At 38.1% G+C, this 16,552-nt stretch overlaps 1 protein-coding gene across 1 annotated transcript in view; it reads right to left on the reverse strand.

Moving 5' to 3' along the window:
* Window positions 1-16,552, reverse strand: part of cubn (cubilin (intrinsic factor-cobalamin receptor)) — a 35,924-nt gene that overhangs the window by 785 nt on the left and 18,587 nt on the right. Inside the window, exons 29-65 of the mRNA XM_059524998.1 lie at window positions 15,517-15,691; window positions 15,238-15,419; window positions 14,999-15,155; window positions 14,804-14,920; window positions 14,576-14,689; window positions 14,252-14,380; window positions 14,028-14,160; window positions 13,738-13,943; window positions 13,315-13,496; window positions 13,020-13,212; window positions 12,734-12,931; window positions 12,477-12,623; window positions 12,193-12,383; window positions 11,917-12,085; window positions 11,643-11,817; window positions 11,381-11,559; window positions 11,089-11,298; window positions 10,865-11,005; window positions 10,499-10,680; window positions 10,200-10,371; window positions 9,913-10,110; window positions 9,635-9,784; window positions 9,424-9,545; window positions 9,103-9,328; window positions 8,832-9,019; window positions 8,578-8,734; window positions 8,128-8,277; window positions 7,809-7,997; window positions 7,132-7,261; window positions 5,692-5,909; window positions 3,721-3,926; window positions 3,467-3,629; window positions 3,177-3,385; window positions 2,177-2,321; window positions 1,912-2,093; window positions 723-888; window positions 403-638 (exon numbers count right to left, since the gene is read on the reverse strand). Coding sequence (XP_059380981.1) covers window positions 403-638; window positions 723-888; window positions 1,912-2,093; window positions 2,177-2,321; window positions 3,177-3,385; window positions 3,467-3,629; window positions 3,721-3,926; window positions 5,692-5,909; window positions 7,132-7,261; window positions 7,809-7,997; window positions 8,128-8,277; window positions 8,578-8,734; window positions 8,832-9,019; window positions 9,103-9,328; window positions 9,424-9,545; window positions 9,635-9,784; window positions 9,913-10,110; window positions 10,200-10,371; window positions 10,499-10,680; window positions 10,865-11,005; window positions 11,089-11,298; window positions 11,381-11,559; window positions 11,643-11,817; window positions 11,917-12,085; window positions 12,193-12,383; window positions 12,477-12,623; window positions 12,734-12,931; window positions 13,020-13,212; window positions 13,315-13,496; window positions 13,738-13,943; window positions 14,028-14,160; window positions 14,252-14,380; window positions 14,576-14,689; window positions 14,804-14,920; window positions 14,999-15,155; window positions 15,238-15,419; window positions 15,517-15,691 — 6,387 coding nt within the window. The remainder of the gene's footprint in view (window positions 1-402; window positions 639-722; window positions 889-1,911; window positions 2,094-2,176; window positions 2,322-3,176; window positions 3,386-3,466; window positions 3,630-3,720; window positions 3,927-5,691; window positions 5,910-7,131; window positions 7,262-7,808; window positions 7,998-8,127; window positions 8,278-8,577; window positions 8,735-8,831; window positions 9,020-9,102; window positions 9,329-9,423; window positions 9,546-9,634; window positions 9,785-9,912; window positions 10,111-10,199; window positions 10,372-10,498; window positions 10,681-10,864; window positions 11,006-11,088; window positions 11,299-11,380; window positions 11,560-11,642; window positions 11,818-11,916; window positions 12,086-12,192; window positions 12,384-12,476; window positions 12,624-12,733; window positions 12,932-13,019; window positions 13,213-13,314; window positions 13,497-13,737; window positions 13,944-14,027; window positions 14,161-14,251; window positions 14,381-14,575; window positions 14,690-14,803; window positions 14,921-14,998; window positions 15,156-15,237; window positions 15,420-15,516; window positions 15,692-16,552) is intronic.

Genomic DNA, 16,552 nt, shown 5'->3' on the forward strand with positions numbered 1-16,552 from the left:
GTATAAATTAATAAATAGCAATAGCGAAAAACACATTGTATGGTCAAAATTATAGATTTTTCTTTTATGTCAAAAATCATTAGGATATTAAATATAGATCATGCTCCATTAAGATATTTAGTAAATTTACTATTTTTGATTAGTGATATGCATTACTAAGAACTTCATTAAAGGCGATTTTCTCAGTATTTAGATTTTTTTGCACCCTCAGATTCCAGATTTTCAATTAGTATCTCGACCAAATATTGTCCGATCCTAACAAACCATACGTCAATGAAAAGCTTACAGTATTTCAGCTTTCAGATGATGTATACATCTCAATTTCAAAAATGTACCCTTATGGCTGTTTTTGTGGTCCAGGGTCACATAAAGTAATACAAATGCTTTTTTTTCCACACATACCGTTCCACAGTACGGCCCAACAGCAGGTGAATCAGCATCCGGTCCATCATACAGCTTCAAGAAGTTGTTCTCACAGTCTCCTGGATCATCAATGCTGATCTGGTTGAATGTGACTGTCACCACCCTGCCGCTAGGAGCCCTAATTCCCCACTCACAGGAAGTGCCGTTGGCGTAAGTGCCAGGGTAGTTTGGACTGGCGAAAGAGCCGTGGTCTCCATATAACACACCACCACAACCTGGACACACAAAAGAAACACAATTAGGACTGGCATAAAACCTTTAGCAGTGCTGGACTGTCTGAAGCGAGCGTTTGTGTTTACCCTGTGGAGAGGAAGTCCAGGTGATCTCAAAGCCGTTACGGGCTGTAGTGAAGTCACTCTTGAAATATATGAAGAGCTGGTTGCTTCCTGGGAAGACAGGATTGGGCAGTGTGCTTCCACAGTACTTCCCTAACAGAGGCGATGTGGCAGTACTGCCGTTTCTGACCTACATCAGCAGAAATAAACGTACATTAGACAGCTACATCATCATCATCAAAACATAGTAACCATACTACTATTACCATACTTCTGTTATTTCTGCTGTATGTATGCAATACTCGGGTGATCTGCATTTGCCCAAATGTGCAGCAAAGCAGTATACTGCACTGGGTACTATAATTTTAGTTTAAGGTTTAGTAATGGTATGTTTTTGTCATTTTAATTAAATTTTGTTCTTTAAATATTTCTCTTTAAATTTCATTTAGATTTCTTTCAGTTTTTAGTTTTAGTCATTTTAGCACTTCAACACAAACTTATTTTAATTCATATTCTACTTATTCACTAGGGGAGCATTTCAAATGTTCAAGTATTTTACTTAAGTTAACGAAAATTATTACAGTTTTTGTTTTAGTTTACAGTAACAATGTTAGATGATCAAGTCAAGTGACAATGTAGTATTCTACTGCTTGAAATGTTTCATTTCATTGAATCATTTGTTTGTCCGTTTTTTTTTTTTTTTTTTAGTAGGCAGTATTTAGAGTATACTGCATTCTCATTCTATAAGTGTTTTCATATTTTTTGTTCTCATTGCTGTTAATCTACACTGGATTACTGTATGTACCTTCAGATAATCTTGAACGGATTGAAACGGTAATTAAATAAAACATTTTGTTATTTAAACTAAAGCTGAAATGAAATAAAATACAAATATCAGATGCTTAAACTGAAGCATTAAAATTACTAACAAAAAAGAAAAAACTATAATGAAAACTATATTGGAACAAAAACTAAAACAGAAAGAAAAAAATAAAATATATGTATATATAAATGACAAAAGCACAAAAAAATTAACTTTAAATTAATTTAAAAAATACATATTTTTTCTATTACTCAGACTATGTCCATAATTAAATCAAATATATTTCAAAGCAGTGTTTTTGTCTTAAAACTCTATCTCTATTCTGCTGTTTTCCCTTTTTTCCCCCACATTGCTGTTAATCGGGGGGCAATTCAGTATGTTTATAGTCACCTCAAGATAGTCGAAGTTGCAGGAAGGATGATTTTCCACATCAAAGCTGGTGAAGAACAGAGAGATGGCGCTGTTCTGAGGGGCCTGCAGTACGATGCTGCATTCAAGATTATTATGATATATTTCAGGCCAGCCTGGGCTCTTCAGGTAACCGTATTCCTGTTCATACACCCTGCTGCAACCTGCAGATACATAACATTCAGACATAATATAACCACACCAGCAAGAGTAAAACACTTCTAGTAATAACAGGGAAAGGACTCACCTGCCACCTGATATGTGAGGCTGAATCCATCACCAGTCATGAAGACATCTGATTTGAAGGTTATGTGCATGGTGCGGCCATAACTGTAGAAATCTGGCACATGTGAGTCAGAGCCACAGAATTTATGAGCCTGTCCATAATCTCCCTGAGAGACAAAAATTAAAAACAAATAATTTTAAGACATTCTGCTGCCAAATTACAACAAGTCAAGATAGCAAACTTCATTAAACTTGAACATGTTACTGTATAATAAATACAAGAAAACTATTTAAATGAGATGAAATAGTACATCTGAAACAAATAATCATAAAAAGTACTATATATATATATATATATATATATATATATATACACACATACATACATACATACACACACATTTATACAGTATATATATAACTTTTTTTTTTCACAGTATTTTAAACAGATTTTACTGATATGTAAACAGTGCTTTGTTCTGCAATCCAGTGTAATCTTTGGACAATTAGGATTGTTAGTGTTGTTAACTAAAACTATGAAAAACATTTTGTTCATTAAAATAAAGATGAAATTAAATAAAATACAAATATTATATGTTTAAGCTGAAGCCTTGAAATTACTAACTGAAAAGAAATGAAAAACTATAATGGAACAAACGCTAAAACTTAAATGAAAATAAAATTAAATAAATCATAAAAATTCACTACATTAAAATAAATTACATTAAAATAAATGTTACATGTAAAATAAAGAAATAACTATTAACAAGACTATGTCTACAATTAAATCAGATAGATTTGTGTTTTCGTCTGAATATGCTCTCCAGATGTATCCACATTATCACATTTTTCCACTTGGCAAAGCCTCTTCAAAAAGCTGTCATTGTAAAATAGATAAAAAAAAATACAAAATAAAAGATGTGAACTAGCCTACCAAAATGATCAGCCATTGTGACCTGAGAGACTTTATATTGTTTGAGTTATTTGGAGAAGCTGTGTTCGGACGTTTGATTGAGTCTCACCACAGGAAAGTCTTTAAACTCCAGGTAGTTGCCGGTGCAGCTCTGGCTGGAGTCCAGATGAAACTGCTGAACAGACACTTTCACCACCTCCTGAGAAGGAGCGTCCAGCACCCAGCGGCAAGAGGCGAATGGCGGGTATGCGTTGGGGTAATATGGGGATGTGATGGTCTGAGCTGATGCTGTGGCATTGAATGCTCCACCGCAAAGACCTAAAGAATGGAAAAGCATTTTTGCATTAGTGATTCAAACCTGCGGTGATAAAAGCAATAAGACATGAAGTGTAATCTTACTGTCCACTGCTCTGTAGGTGGCGTTGAAGCCACGGCGTTGAACGGAGCCATCCGAGATGAAGTGCACGGTCAGGAAGTTACTGGCTGAGACGAAGGGGGCAGGTACTACATCTCCACAGAATGTGGCAACCAATGGATAACTAGCACTGTCACCATCATAGATCTGGAGAAGGGTAAGATGCAAGTCTATAGAGTCTTCTGTGTTGGAAATTATGCTGTATTTTAACATGTCATATTATATTTGACAGCTTTACCTTGACATAATCATATCTGCAGACGGCTCCAGTGTAGCCCTCGAGCTCAAAGGATGTGAATGTGAGGTTAATGCCTTTATTGACCTCCGCTGCGATGGTCCACATACAGTCCATACGTGGCTCGTACTGACCATTCAGGTCAATATCAGGAGAACCAAACGTTCCGGTGGGGGAAGACAAATAACCACCACAGCCCTGCTGAGGACCTGGAGCAAACCATGGATGAGGAGATAGAAAGAGAGTGAGAGAGATGTACGACAACTGTAGGATGTGCTTTCAAGAGACCACCTACAAGAGGCAGTAGAGTCCACAAAAGTGACAAAATGTGAGTTTTTTTTTTCCTTTGTTAGATTCAAAGCCTAATGTAGAAGTTGTCCAAATGAACTATTGGCTGATTTATTTCAAATAATAAAAAAGCAGATTAAATGTACTCATCTTGTTCCCAGAGCATACACACTTTTTTCCAAACAAATATTCTTTGAATGAGAACGTGCTTCCCCATGATAACATGCGTGTATAGATAGATAGATAGATAGATAGATAGATAGAAATTAAATAATACATCTATACAAAATAATCATAAAAACACTATATATAAATATATACAGTATACTATTTACAATATACTATGTACATGTATAATAAAAATTAAATGAATGTAAAATAAATTAAATAATATAGTCAAATTACATTCAATAAATTATTTAAATGTTTATATACTATATATATATATATATATATATATATATATGTGTGTGTGTGTGTGTGTGTGTGTGTGTGTGTGTGTGTGTGTGTCTGACTAAAAATAAAACAAAGCTAAGACTAAACACTAACATTTAATTAAATATTATATGATGTTAATATTACAATATATATAAACATTAATAACGGCATTTATTTACATTTAATAATAATATACGAAGAGAATATTACATTCATGTTAATTATAATTAAATAAAAATATGTATAATATTAATTATAATATATATATATTATACATGTTAAATAAATTCAATAATTCAAGTGTCTCTGAATAGAAGTAAAAATTTACTAAAACTAAAAACTAATATGTAAGTCAATACTGTATGAAGTTAATATTTTAATAAATAAATATTTGTAATTAAAACAAAATAATAAATTATATATATTATTATTAGTTAATATTATATTAGTTCAAGTTCATACAAGTACACTTAAAATAAAGTTAATGTTATAATAATAAAGTTAATATAATACAGTTTTTTAATAAAAATGGGAAATAAATGTAATAATGTAATGTCAAATTCCTATAAATTGCAGGGCACTACAAAAGAATTAGGAGCACTTTAGTGGCTCTTTGACAGCACTGGCCAATAAAAGACTTGTGTCTTGTTTTCGGTCAGGTCTGAATGAGTTGTGTTGTTCTCAAAGAACAACAGTGGCACTTGTATGATGGGGCGGTTCACTCTACACCCCCAGAGACGAGCTACAAAAGTGTTTACAACTCAGATCTTAAAGAGCCTGGTCATCCTGAAGTGACTGGTGCATCAGACGCTTTAAAGCACAAAGCTGTTACAAAGAACACTCTTTATGACCCCTGAACACTTTGTTCAGTCCTCAATGAGATCTTTGTCTTCGTGATTCACTTTAAAATCCTCCACACATTGCTCACACTATTCCAAAATGAGAACCATAAAGGAACAAGGTCAAAGTATTGCACATCTTGAACTGTGAGCAACATGTCAGTTACATTCTTTTGAATAAGATGCTGAAAAAAGGGAGAAGAATCATTTCTGGTTTGCTTTCAGTGAACAGTTCTTAAAGGGACCATTTGAAATGTGAATTCTTCAAAAATTTAAAGAACCATTTTTTCCACTATAAAGAACCTTTTATGGAATGGAAAGGTTCCATAAATGTCAGAGATTCTCCATGGTACCAAACAGAGCAGTAAGGAGTGTATGAGACCTGTGTTCTAGATTGAATAAACGCTACCTAAAGTCTCACTGTAGGTTGCTCTCCAACCTTCCGCCGCGACAGATGAGTCTGTAACAAACACGAGAAATAGGTGCTTGGATGAAGATCTGAGGTTGGGTGGTAGTTCGCGTCCACAGAACTTCCCCACTAGTGGGGCCAGAGTGTTCTCTCCATCATACACCGCCACATAGTCATAGCGGCAGGTCGAGGAGGCTTCCAGGCTGAAAGAGTTGAACCTATCAGACAGAAAAATTATATACCATTGATGATTACTATGGAAATATTGCAGAACAATCTAGTTTCTCTGAAAGTGATACCACTAATGGGAGAGGTGGGTTTCCCTGAAAGAAAGCCTCTAGGGACAAATTACGGGTGAAGGGTTTCCTGTCTGGCATCAATACAAGATCTCAGTGGGGTGTACTGAACAAAGAGAAAGACAGATGATCAATACCAGAATGCTTTTCTCTCTGAGCATCTGTCTCTCTGGTGGAACACAGCGGGCATGATGGATGTCTAGCAGGATTCGAGCTGTAAGGTTTTTTTTTCGCATGGGTTTTTACTTTTATTGTTGTTCTAATTTGGATCTGTTCAGACCACAGAGAATGTGGGTGAGGAGGATGAAGGTCCGTAATGAGATAATAGGTAAGAAAGTTAAAAATGTGTAGAACATGAGACTTCGCAATAGATTTTTATATGGTTTTATAATGCCCCGAAGACATTGATTATATATATAGGCATTCCTTAAAGGCATAGTTAACACAAAAATGAAAATTCAGTCATTAATTACTCACCCTCATGTTGTTCCAAACTCATAAGACCTTTGTTCATCTTTAGAACACAAATTAAGATATTTTTAATGAAATCTGAGAGCTTACCCTGCATAGACAGCAATGTAACTACCACATTCAAGGTCCAGAATGGTAGTAAGGACATTGTTAAAATAGACCATGTAACATCAGTGGTTCAGCCTTAATTTTATGAAGCATGCGTAGTGATACTCTTGTGAATGAGCGGCAGAGACACATAGCTTCATAAAATTACGGCAGAACCACTGATTTCACATTGAATATTTTAACAATTTCTGGGCCTTGAACGTGGTAGTTACGTTTCTGTCTTAGCAGGGTCAGAAAGTTTTCAGTTTTCACTAAAATAAAATCTTAATTTGTGTTCCGAAGATGAACAAAGGTCTCACGGGTTTGGAACGACATGATGGTGAGTAATTATTGACAGAATTTTCATTTTTGGGGTGCTCTATTCCTTTTCCTCAAAGTTTTTAATGACCATTTTCCACCCACTGTCCGATCCTTAGAATGTGAACTGTACATTTGTGTAATTTTGAGTTCTGAAACTTACAAAATGTTTTAATTGTGTCTGTGACAATATGTTTTCGAAACCTAAATAAAATGATTCCTAATGATATGACTTCTTCAAATCAAATTCAAATTGGATCAAACTCACTTGAGATCAATGACACGGTTGTCACGAACATATATGTGGTATGTGCAGTTGATGTTGTGATGGTAGTTGGTGATAGAATGAGATGGACTGCTGATTGTCCCAGATGTACCATTAAACACACCACCGCATGCTGTTAAAAAAACATGAACACACATATCAATATACAGATGTACAGGAACATATACACAGTAATCATATAAACTGACATGTAGGGATGAAATTCAAAGAAACAACCCTAAGTGTATTAAAATGTCTTGCCCATGTGCCTGAGGCTGACAGCTATTCTTTGAGAAATTTGTCCTGTCTTCCCATAGAGCACCAAGTCAAAGTGCACTTGACTGTGCATTTCTATTGTGCACAATTTACAGTGAATGAGTTTGTTAGTGGAATCTGTTGCAATGGAATTCTCTTGCATATTTGCATATTCTCCCAAATCCCCTCATATTGTTTGAAAAGTGCAGCGTCCTCTCATTCCAGTGATTCTGCTCATCCCACATTGCTGGCCTCAGTGAATCTGATGATAAACAACCCAAACTTACTCTAGCTCACACTTGCACTGAAGCCACACCCCCTACACACCTCCATCTAAGCCACATCCTATATCAGCATGTAGTATAGCCTACAGAGAACCAAAAAGTATTGCATTAAATGTAGTTTGTTTGGTGGCTGAGGCTTACGTATGGTTCTGTATTCTGCCAGGAAGCCATTGTCATGGATGATAGAATCAGAGTAGAAGTTGATGAGCATTGGTCCATATGTGGTGAAGATGCCTGGGATGGTATTTCCACAAAGAGTAGCCAAGGGAACACCACTGGTGGTGATGCCACTATAGATCTTTACACCATCATAGACACATGTGGAGTGTGCTAGAGGAGATGGAAACGCATTATTATTCACTTTACAAAACTGCTGTTATTCTTTAAGTTATTTTTAGATTTCTTATATAAAGATTTATGAAACCATTTTTATTTTAGGATTTTAGAGGAGGAAGCATACCCTCTAACTGGAACGTTTTAAAAGTAAGCACAATCACGGTCTGATCTCCAGCATCAATAATGTAATTACAGTTGGAGCCTCCCGGGTAGTGGTCTGGGTAGTTTGGAGACACGACACGGCCAGCTGAGGCTGTGAAATTGGCCCCACAACCTAAAAGATGATGTGAAATAGACATAACGGCTGCACTTTATTTTACAGTACGTGTACTAACATGTACTTATAGTGTACTTACAGTGTATTTATCTAAGAAAGTTCTGGTAATACAAGGTAACTACATGGGGTAGGGTTAGGTTTAGGGGTAGGTTCAGGGTTAGTACCTAGTTATTACATAGTTATTGTAATTACTATAATAAGTACATGAGGAACAGGACTGTAAAATAAAGTGCTACCGACATAACATTATTTGAATTATTTGACAGGGGAATGAAACCTGTTACATACGATACATACTAGTGTAGTATGCAGCAGAGAAGCCTTTGCCGGGTGAATCTGAGGACTGGAAACGAGCCGTAATAGTATTTCTGGGCGCAATTACTGCAGCAGGGGCTGTAGTGCCACAACCAGTGGCCAAGAGATTCTCATCATTCTGTGCATTGTCAGACCACACCTGTCAGATAAATATAGACAGAATATGAAAAATCAATCACCAGATCACAAAAATGTAACATCAGGGAAGGTTTATTTTTAAATGGTCATCTTTTTACCTTGATGTAACTGTTTTGACACTGTCCACTTGAGTCTGGGATCTGGAAGTCACTGGCAAAGCCCATCTCTAGATGGTTTCCATCATGGGCGATGATAGTCCAGGAACATTCAGTATTGGCTGGGAAATTCTGAGGATAATTGGGAGATTTGATGGTGCCTGTATCAGCATGGATAATTCCTCCACAGCCTAAAGAAGAGAAAGAAATGTGATGGGGGGAGAAAGTAATTTAATATGTAATACGCCTTTTTGTTTGTTTGTTTGTTTTATACCTGATGAGTCCGTTGACCAGGTGGCAGTAAATCCTCCTCTGGACACTGTATGATCAGCAAGGAACAACACAACTAATTTGTTGGAGCCTGATTGGATAGTTCCGGGAGAGTTGTGGCCACAGTATTGACCAATAACTGGGGATCCTGGTGAAGCTCCATTGAAGATTGTCACTGAATCCCAGGTGCACTGGCTGTGTTCCTCCACTTCAAAGTATGTAAAAGTGAGCTAGAATATATGGAAATTAAGTGACGTTAATGATGGACTTCATAGCTAAGGTTGAAAGAAAACAAAAAAAAACAGAGAAACCAGTGTTGACTTACAATGATAGTGTGGCCAACCGGAGCTTCGAGAAACCAAGCACAGCGGCTCGGGCTGGGGTAGTTATTGGGATATCCAGGGCTAGAGATGGCACCTCCCTCTCCACTTTGTGATCCCCCACATTCTGTGGAAAATCATGGTCAGTTGAGCTCATGAAGAATTTTAAAGATCAGAGATCCATCTGTTTAAGTGTAACCAATTGAACGATGGTACCTGAAAAGTAATACGTGGCTTTGAAGCCCAGATCACCCACAGCCTCATCGGACAGGAAGTGAACCCAGAGTTCAGGGGTGGACACTACTATGGGGACCGTAGGAGGGGATTGACCACATAAACGAGCCAAAAGCTCTCCATTCATACCTCCTGAATACGAGGAACAGATAAAACATGCCATAATTGTTTTCTTATCACTAACAGCTTTAAAGTAAATGGTACATCGAATGGTGTAAATAGTGAGTTATGTCTCTCTTTCTGCTTTTGGAAACTCTTACCCAGTCTGAATTCCAAGTAGTCCCACTCGCAGGTTTGGTGATGTTCTAGATGGAGCTCATCTATTATAACTACAATGGAAGAATTCATATGATGTGGGTTCTGGATCAGCCATTCACAGTTCAGGTTGTTGCTGTAGTTTCCATTGCCAAAGTCAGGTGAGGTGAAGTTTCCAGGTTGACTGAGTATTCCACCACACACTACCGAAAGGACAAAGATTCCCCAATCAAATCAGGAGCCAAAAATAAGCAAAAAAGTATATACAAAAGTCAGAGGTCTTTTATCTCACCTGCTGCCTCTTCTGAAGAGTAATCTGCCGTGAATCCACCATTAGACACAGATGAATCAGTGCTGAAAATTACAAGCATAGTATTCCCAGAAGATTTCAACTGGGTACCAGCAGGGACTGTCCCACATAACCGACCCAAATGTGGGGCGCTGGGTGTCAGACCATTGATGACCTATCAACCCAAGAGTCAAAACAGTAAACCAATGATAAAGCACTGAATTGAACAATTTCCAGAGAAAGCAATACATAGTATAAATGCCCAACTTTTTAATCTCTCTAAAACATACAGATGACCTTACCTCCACATAGTCAAACATACATGTGCCATGCTCCTCCAGCCTCAGGTCATTGATCGTAAGAGTGACCCTACGACCGGGAGGAACAGTGATTCTCCAGCGGCATACTCGGCTGTGAGGGTAAAGATTGGGGTAGTTGGGAGATGATATGGTTCCAAATGGTGCGTTCAGATCCCCTCCACATTCTGTAAGAGCAAAAATAGCATTGTATCACCAGTTACCCAATGAACTGCTTCATAAGCAACAGCATAGCTATATAAGTAATCATGTAGCAAATGCATTATCCAAAATAACTAGTCATGAGATTTTTTCACTGGACTATACAGGTATGACCCTAACTGAACACTGTAAGGATTTAAAGACACTTGCCTTCGACGCTGGCTTCAAAAGATAAACTAAACCCTCCAGCATTCCCACTGCCATCACTGACAAACTTTACGTAAGCAAAACTGTCTCCAGTGTCCAAGGGGGCTGGAAGGCTGTTTCCACAGTGTTTCCCCAGCAGGCGACCTGGTGAGTAAGAAAAGGTTAGTTTACTATCTTTAACATTCAGATAGACTTTCAACTCTCTTTTGTGTAAGGTGGACCCAAACCTGAAGCATTGTATTCACGTATCTCCACATAGTCATTGTTACAACTGGAGGAGCTCTGCAGGTCAAGGGCAGTGTAGGTGAAGGTCAGATAGTGTCCAGTGGGACCTTCCAAGTACCATTCACAGTTAGAGTTGTCTGGATAATTTGAGTCTGGATAACCGGGGCTTCTGATGGTACCACTCTGACCAATGTAGGTACCTCCGCATGTAGCTAAGAAGGGAAAGGACACTCTTTAAACCATTGAGATCAACCATAGATTGCTGGAATATCACGGGGATTCAAAATGGATTACCAATGGAGTACTTGGCTTTGAAACCAATATGTGTGATGCTGCCATCAGTTCTGAATCGTATATACATGGTGGTGCCGGACGAATGCTGTGTGGATGGGCGGGTGTTGCCACAAAGTCTGCCCATTAAAGCAGCATCTGATGTGGGACCATCACGGATCTCAATGTAATCATAAATACATCTAGGACAGAAGACTGTGATTACATTTAATGGTCAAACGGTTAAATGTACCAAAAATAAGCAATTTGATTCTTCAAAATATACCCAGTATGAGCCTCAATGTAGAAATCATCCTCAAAGTCAAGCTGTACAGCTTCTCCATTGGGTACAGTGATTATCCATACACAGTCAATATTTTGGGGGTAGTTTGATGGATAGTTAGGAGACGTGATGTATCCTGGTGGATCTCCATTATTAAGCTCAATGAGACCACCACAAGCTGGAGACAAGCACAGAGATTTACTCTTATTATTTCAGGAATAACCCTTTATGATCAAATTAATCAAAAAATTCTGGAATATTAGGAAGAAGTATTCACCTGAACTGTGGGCCTCAAATATCAATTTGAAGCCACTCGCCTCATTAGAGGCATCAGAGACAAAGTGAGCATAGAGGCTATTGTCTGTGGTTTGAAATGTGGATGGAGCACTGGATCCACAGAGACGTCCTGATAGACTCGGTGAGTTACCGTCAGGTCCGTTGCGTAACTAATACAAAATAATCAAACTATGGTAGTCTGGTCCTTCATTCGCTAAAGACAAATTGCATGTTGGACAAGCACTGTTTTGGAGCAACTTTTTTTATAGTCACTCACCTCCAAGTAGTCACCTGAGCTGCAGTGATCACCAAAACCCTGTATTTGGAAAGGACTTTGGAAGGTTACGGACACTCTAAAACCTGGGGTGACCATAACTTGCCAGTTGCAATTCATGTTGGGCTTGTAGTTCTGTGGATATTGAGGAGAACTTAGGACCCCTCTGTCTGTATGGAGGAAACCACCACAACCTGATGGATGGAGAACACAAAAAAAGAAATAGCTCAAAACTTAGTTCACAACATCATCGTGACAAGAATTTGTCTCATGGACTTGTTGTTCACCTCTGGAAAAGGTGGCATTAAAGCCCCTGCCGTTAATGCTGCCATCAGAGGTGAATCGAAGGAACATGGCATCACCATTAGAGTGCAGAGAGCCAGGCAGCTCCCTCCCACAAACCTTTGTAATCAGTGGAGACAAGTTGGTGACACCTTAAAAAAAAAAAAAAAAAAAAAAAAAAAAAAAATATCTTATTTTAAGTCATTTTTTTCAGTTTTGAGTTGGAATTTATGTTTAAGTAATTTCATATGACAAAACCTACCATCTCTGATGGACAGACTGTCATGGAGACACGAAACCTCATCTTCCATGTCCAGAGAAAGCAGATTAAACTCAACAATAGAATTTGGAGACCGGATAACCCATGAACAGTCAAGGTTATGCTGATACAGCTCGGGCCAACCAGGTGAGAATAAGAACTGGGGATTGTCTCCAGTCATCAATGTTCCTCCACATGCTCCTGAAAAAGACCAAAAAATAGCAAGCAATTGTGAAATGCTTTTCAATTTTGAGCTAGATCTGAGAGGCAGATTTCTTAGGGAACTAACCTGGCTGTATAGTTGGCAAAGGACCGGAGCCCTGAACAGCAGTCCACTCAACCAGGAAGCCTTTCCCTCCAATCACAGTGTCAGATTTAAACTCAAGCGTTATAGTGCTGCCTGAACTTCTTACTGGGTTGGGCAGAGTCAGGCCACAGAACTCACCCAGAAGTAAAGCACTGGTGCTGGGACCATCAAATATCTAGGGAAGGGAGGCATTGATCTTCAATCTCATCTATTTCATATGCCTGCATACACTTAATATATGTTAAACATTTATGGCATTTTAAACAAGAGAAAAGACCTTGAGCTTGTCATAATAACAATTGAATAGGTCCTCAATGTCAATGTCCAGGAATTGAATCTGGATGTGGGAATCTGAGTCCACTGTGACGGTCCAGCGGTAGTCTGCATTGTTTGGGTAGGTGCGTGGGTAAAGCGGGGAGGCTATCTGTCCCGAACTGCCCGTGATCTCATTTCCATAAACTGAAGATTCAGAAAAAGAGTAAAGATATTCCCATGTAAGATTTTCTAACTTCAGAACTACCAAGACTTCCTTGTACAACCAAAGCCAAGGTTTTTGGTGAACAGAATTACTCTTCCCAGGTAACCAGCATTAACCAACATAACCACTCAGGACTAGAATGGAAATACAGGCTAGTCTTAGTTGGTCTTTTCAGTAGGATTCACATAAAAAAGAAACCGGTAATCTAACGCTCTGACTTACGGTGGGTGAAAACTGCTCTAAATCCAGCTCCGCTGACTGAGGAGTCAGAGACAAACTTAATCCAAAGAATGTGACCCATTATAGAGGTATAGTTGGAAGGAAGGGAATCACCACAGAAACGACCAACCAAAGTACCAGTGGAGTGTCCTTCACGAACCTCTAGGTAGTCAGTACTGCAGTCTGAACTTTGTTGTAACTGAAACATTCTGCATCACAAAAAAATACAGCATTGTTGATTTTGATGCATCTACTACATTTGTAAGATTGATGCAACATCCTGATTTGCTTACATGAAGGACAGTTGTAGACGGTTCCCAGGGGAACTGGTGATGGTCCACACACACTCCACATTAGGTGGGTATACATCAGGATAGTTCGGACTGTTAAAAGCACCTGACTCCATATAAAGATGTCCCCCACAGCCTGGAAAAACATGTAACTAAACAGTGTTATACTGCAACCTAATATGGGTGGAAAATTCATATGTATTTAGAAATAAACAGTAAAATCTAACCTGAAGTTGAGGCCATGTAGGTTGCCCTAAAACCTTTCCTCCCTACTGAACCATCTGAGATGAAGTTTACCACCAGGGCATTGCTGAATGAAGTGACTGGGTGTGGCAACTCATTCCCACAGTAACGACCTGAAAAAAAGGTTACTAGTTATTACTAACCATAAGTGCATCAGTCTTTTCTGAAAAACCAAACAAAATGTGATAAAGTGCCATAACCTAGAACTAATGTCTGATGTATACACACACATATATAGGTGATATCATATTGCGATCAGAGTACAGTATGTCTTTGACAATTCAACAAGGAACAGATTTTATCTTTACCAACAGATGGGGCTTGGTAATTGTCTCCATCCAGGACCTCCACACTATCATGAGAGCAGTTACTATTTACCATCTCAACCTCAAAGTCAGTGAAGGACAAAGTCACATGATTGACTGAAACAAATATAAGACAGTAAACATCAGAGAATAACACAAGTAGTTTAAAGTACAACAAGTCTTGGTTTTGACTTTGAAATTATGGATGCCAAGTATGACCAGTGGACTTACATGGCTCCTGTGCCTGTATGATCCAGCTACAGTTCTGATTGGGTGGGTAAGAATATGGATAACGAGGAGATGCAATCTCCCCACCCACATCATCAGCTGCTATAGTGGATCCACATGCTGGAAATCAATGAGTAAGCAATGAGTTTAACAATGAAACAAACCATGACAAATTCAAAAAACAAAGACTGCACTCACCTTCTGAGAACTGGGCACTAAAGCCTTTTCGGTTCTGACTGTGATCTGACCTGAAGCGAACATAGATGACGTTCCTTGTAGACGTAATGGGAGAAGGCCTGGAGAATCCACAAAATTTACCCAGAAGTGGAGAAGACTCATGGTGACCATCATGGATCTAGAGAGTACAAGTTTGCCACAATTGTTGCTACCATGAGCATTAACTTCATTAAGTGCACACAGAAAAGACAGCTACTCACAGCCACGTAATCAAAAATGCACGAGCTGTGACTTTCGAGATCCAGATCAGTGAAGTTGAAGAAGACTCGATGGCCTACGTCCACTGTGATGACCCAGGAACAGTCCACATTGTCAGGATAGTTGCTGGGATACTGCGGAGAGTGGATCTCTCCATTGGGGGCTGTGACAATCCCTCCACATCCTGAATTTTAAAAAAGGGAAGATTTCAGCAAAGTCTCCAAATTAATGGCATATATAGTGGCATAGTGATGAATTTTCATAACTGACAGTTGACTAACCTCCAGGAACTTCTACCCAGGTTGCATTGAAGCCTCTGCCACTCACGACGGCATCAGATGTGAATCGAACGGTGACAGTGTTACCTGTGCTGGCCACCTGCAGAGGGTTATTGGGAGGGCGTGTGGTGCAGAGCTGGGCCAATCGTGGGGAGGAGAGGTCAGGCCCTCCATACACCTAGATAAAGGTCAAAGGTGAGGCGATATTTACAGACTATCATTTTTGAAGACCAGGATAATTTCAAAATGCATGAAAGTCACTATTACATATAAAAGAATAATAATAAAAAATAATAAATCAATAATCAAACCAAGTGGCTTCAAAAGTATACTAGAGCTTTTCTTAGACCTAGCTTGACTGTTGATATCATGACTTTTATCCAACTATTCACAAAGATAAATGTAATTCTATTAGTAATGGACATTTTCCACCAAGTCTGACTACCAGAAAGTGTAACAATATCAAATTTGAACAGAAACATACATTTTTAATACATACTGTTTTACATTATGAAATGTTTTGCAAAAAAAAAGTGTGAATAATGCTTTCTTTTAGTTTGTATATTATGTGTTCAAATAAAGTTGTCTTATTTACTGTACAGGAAGTGATGAGAAAGCAAGCATGGCATGTAATAAACCATCAGAGCTGGGTAGATTACTTACAAATTGTAGTCCACTACTGATTCCGAATTACATGACAAAAATTGTATGTAGTAACATAATCCTTTACATTATATATTTTAAGTAATATAAAAGTACTTTTAGATTACTTTTAACCTTAATCGTTTATCATTTTACCGGTTTGTTATGATAATATTCTACCATACTGTAACTAATAGAATCATTAAAAAGTAACTGTGGTCTGATAACAAGTATTTAAAAAATGTAATCTAATCTAATTACAAGTACTGAAGCTACTAATTTTTGGAATCTAATTACATAATCCACATTACATGTAATCAGATACTACCCAGCTCTGTTAACCACAGGCCTCTAAAATTAAACCAATATCTGGTTTTGGTCTGGCATCTGTGTGGCA

This window comes from Carassius carassius, chromosome 35, assembly GCF_963082965.1.
Source record: "Carassius carassius chromosome 35, fCarCar2.1, whole genome shotgun sequence".
Lineage (NCBI taxonomy): Eukaryota > Metazoa > Chordata > Actinopteri > Cypriniformes > Cyprinidae > Carassius > Carassius carassius.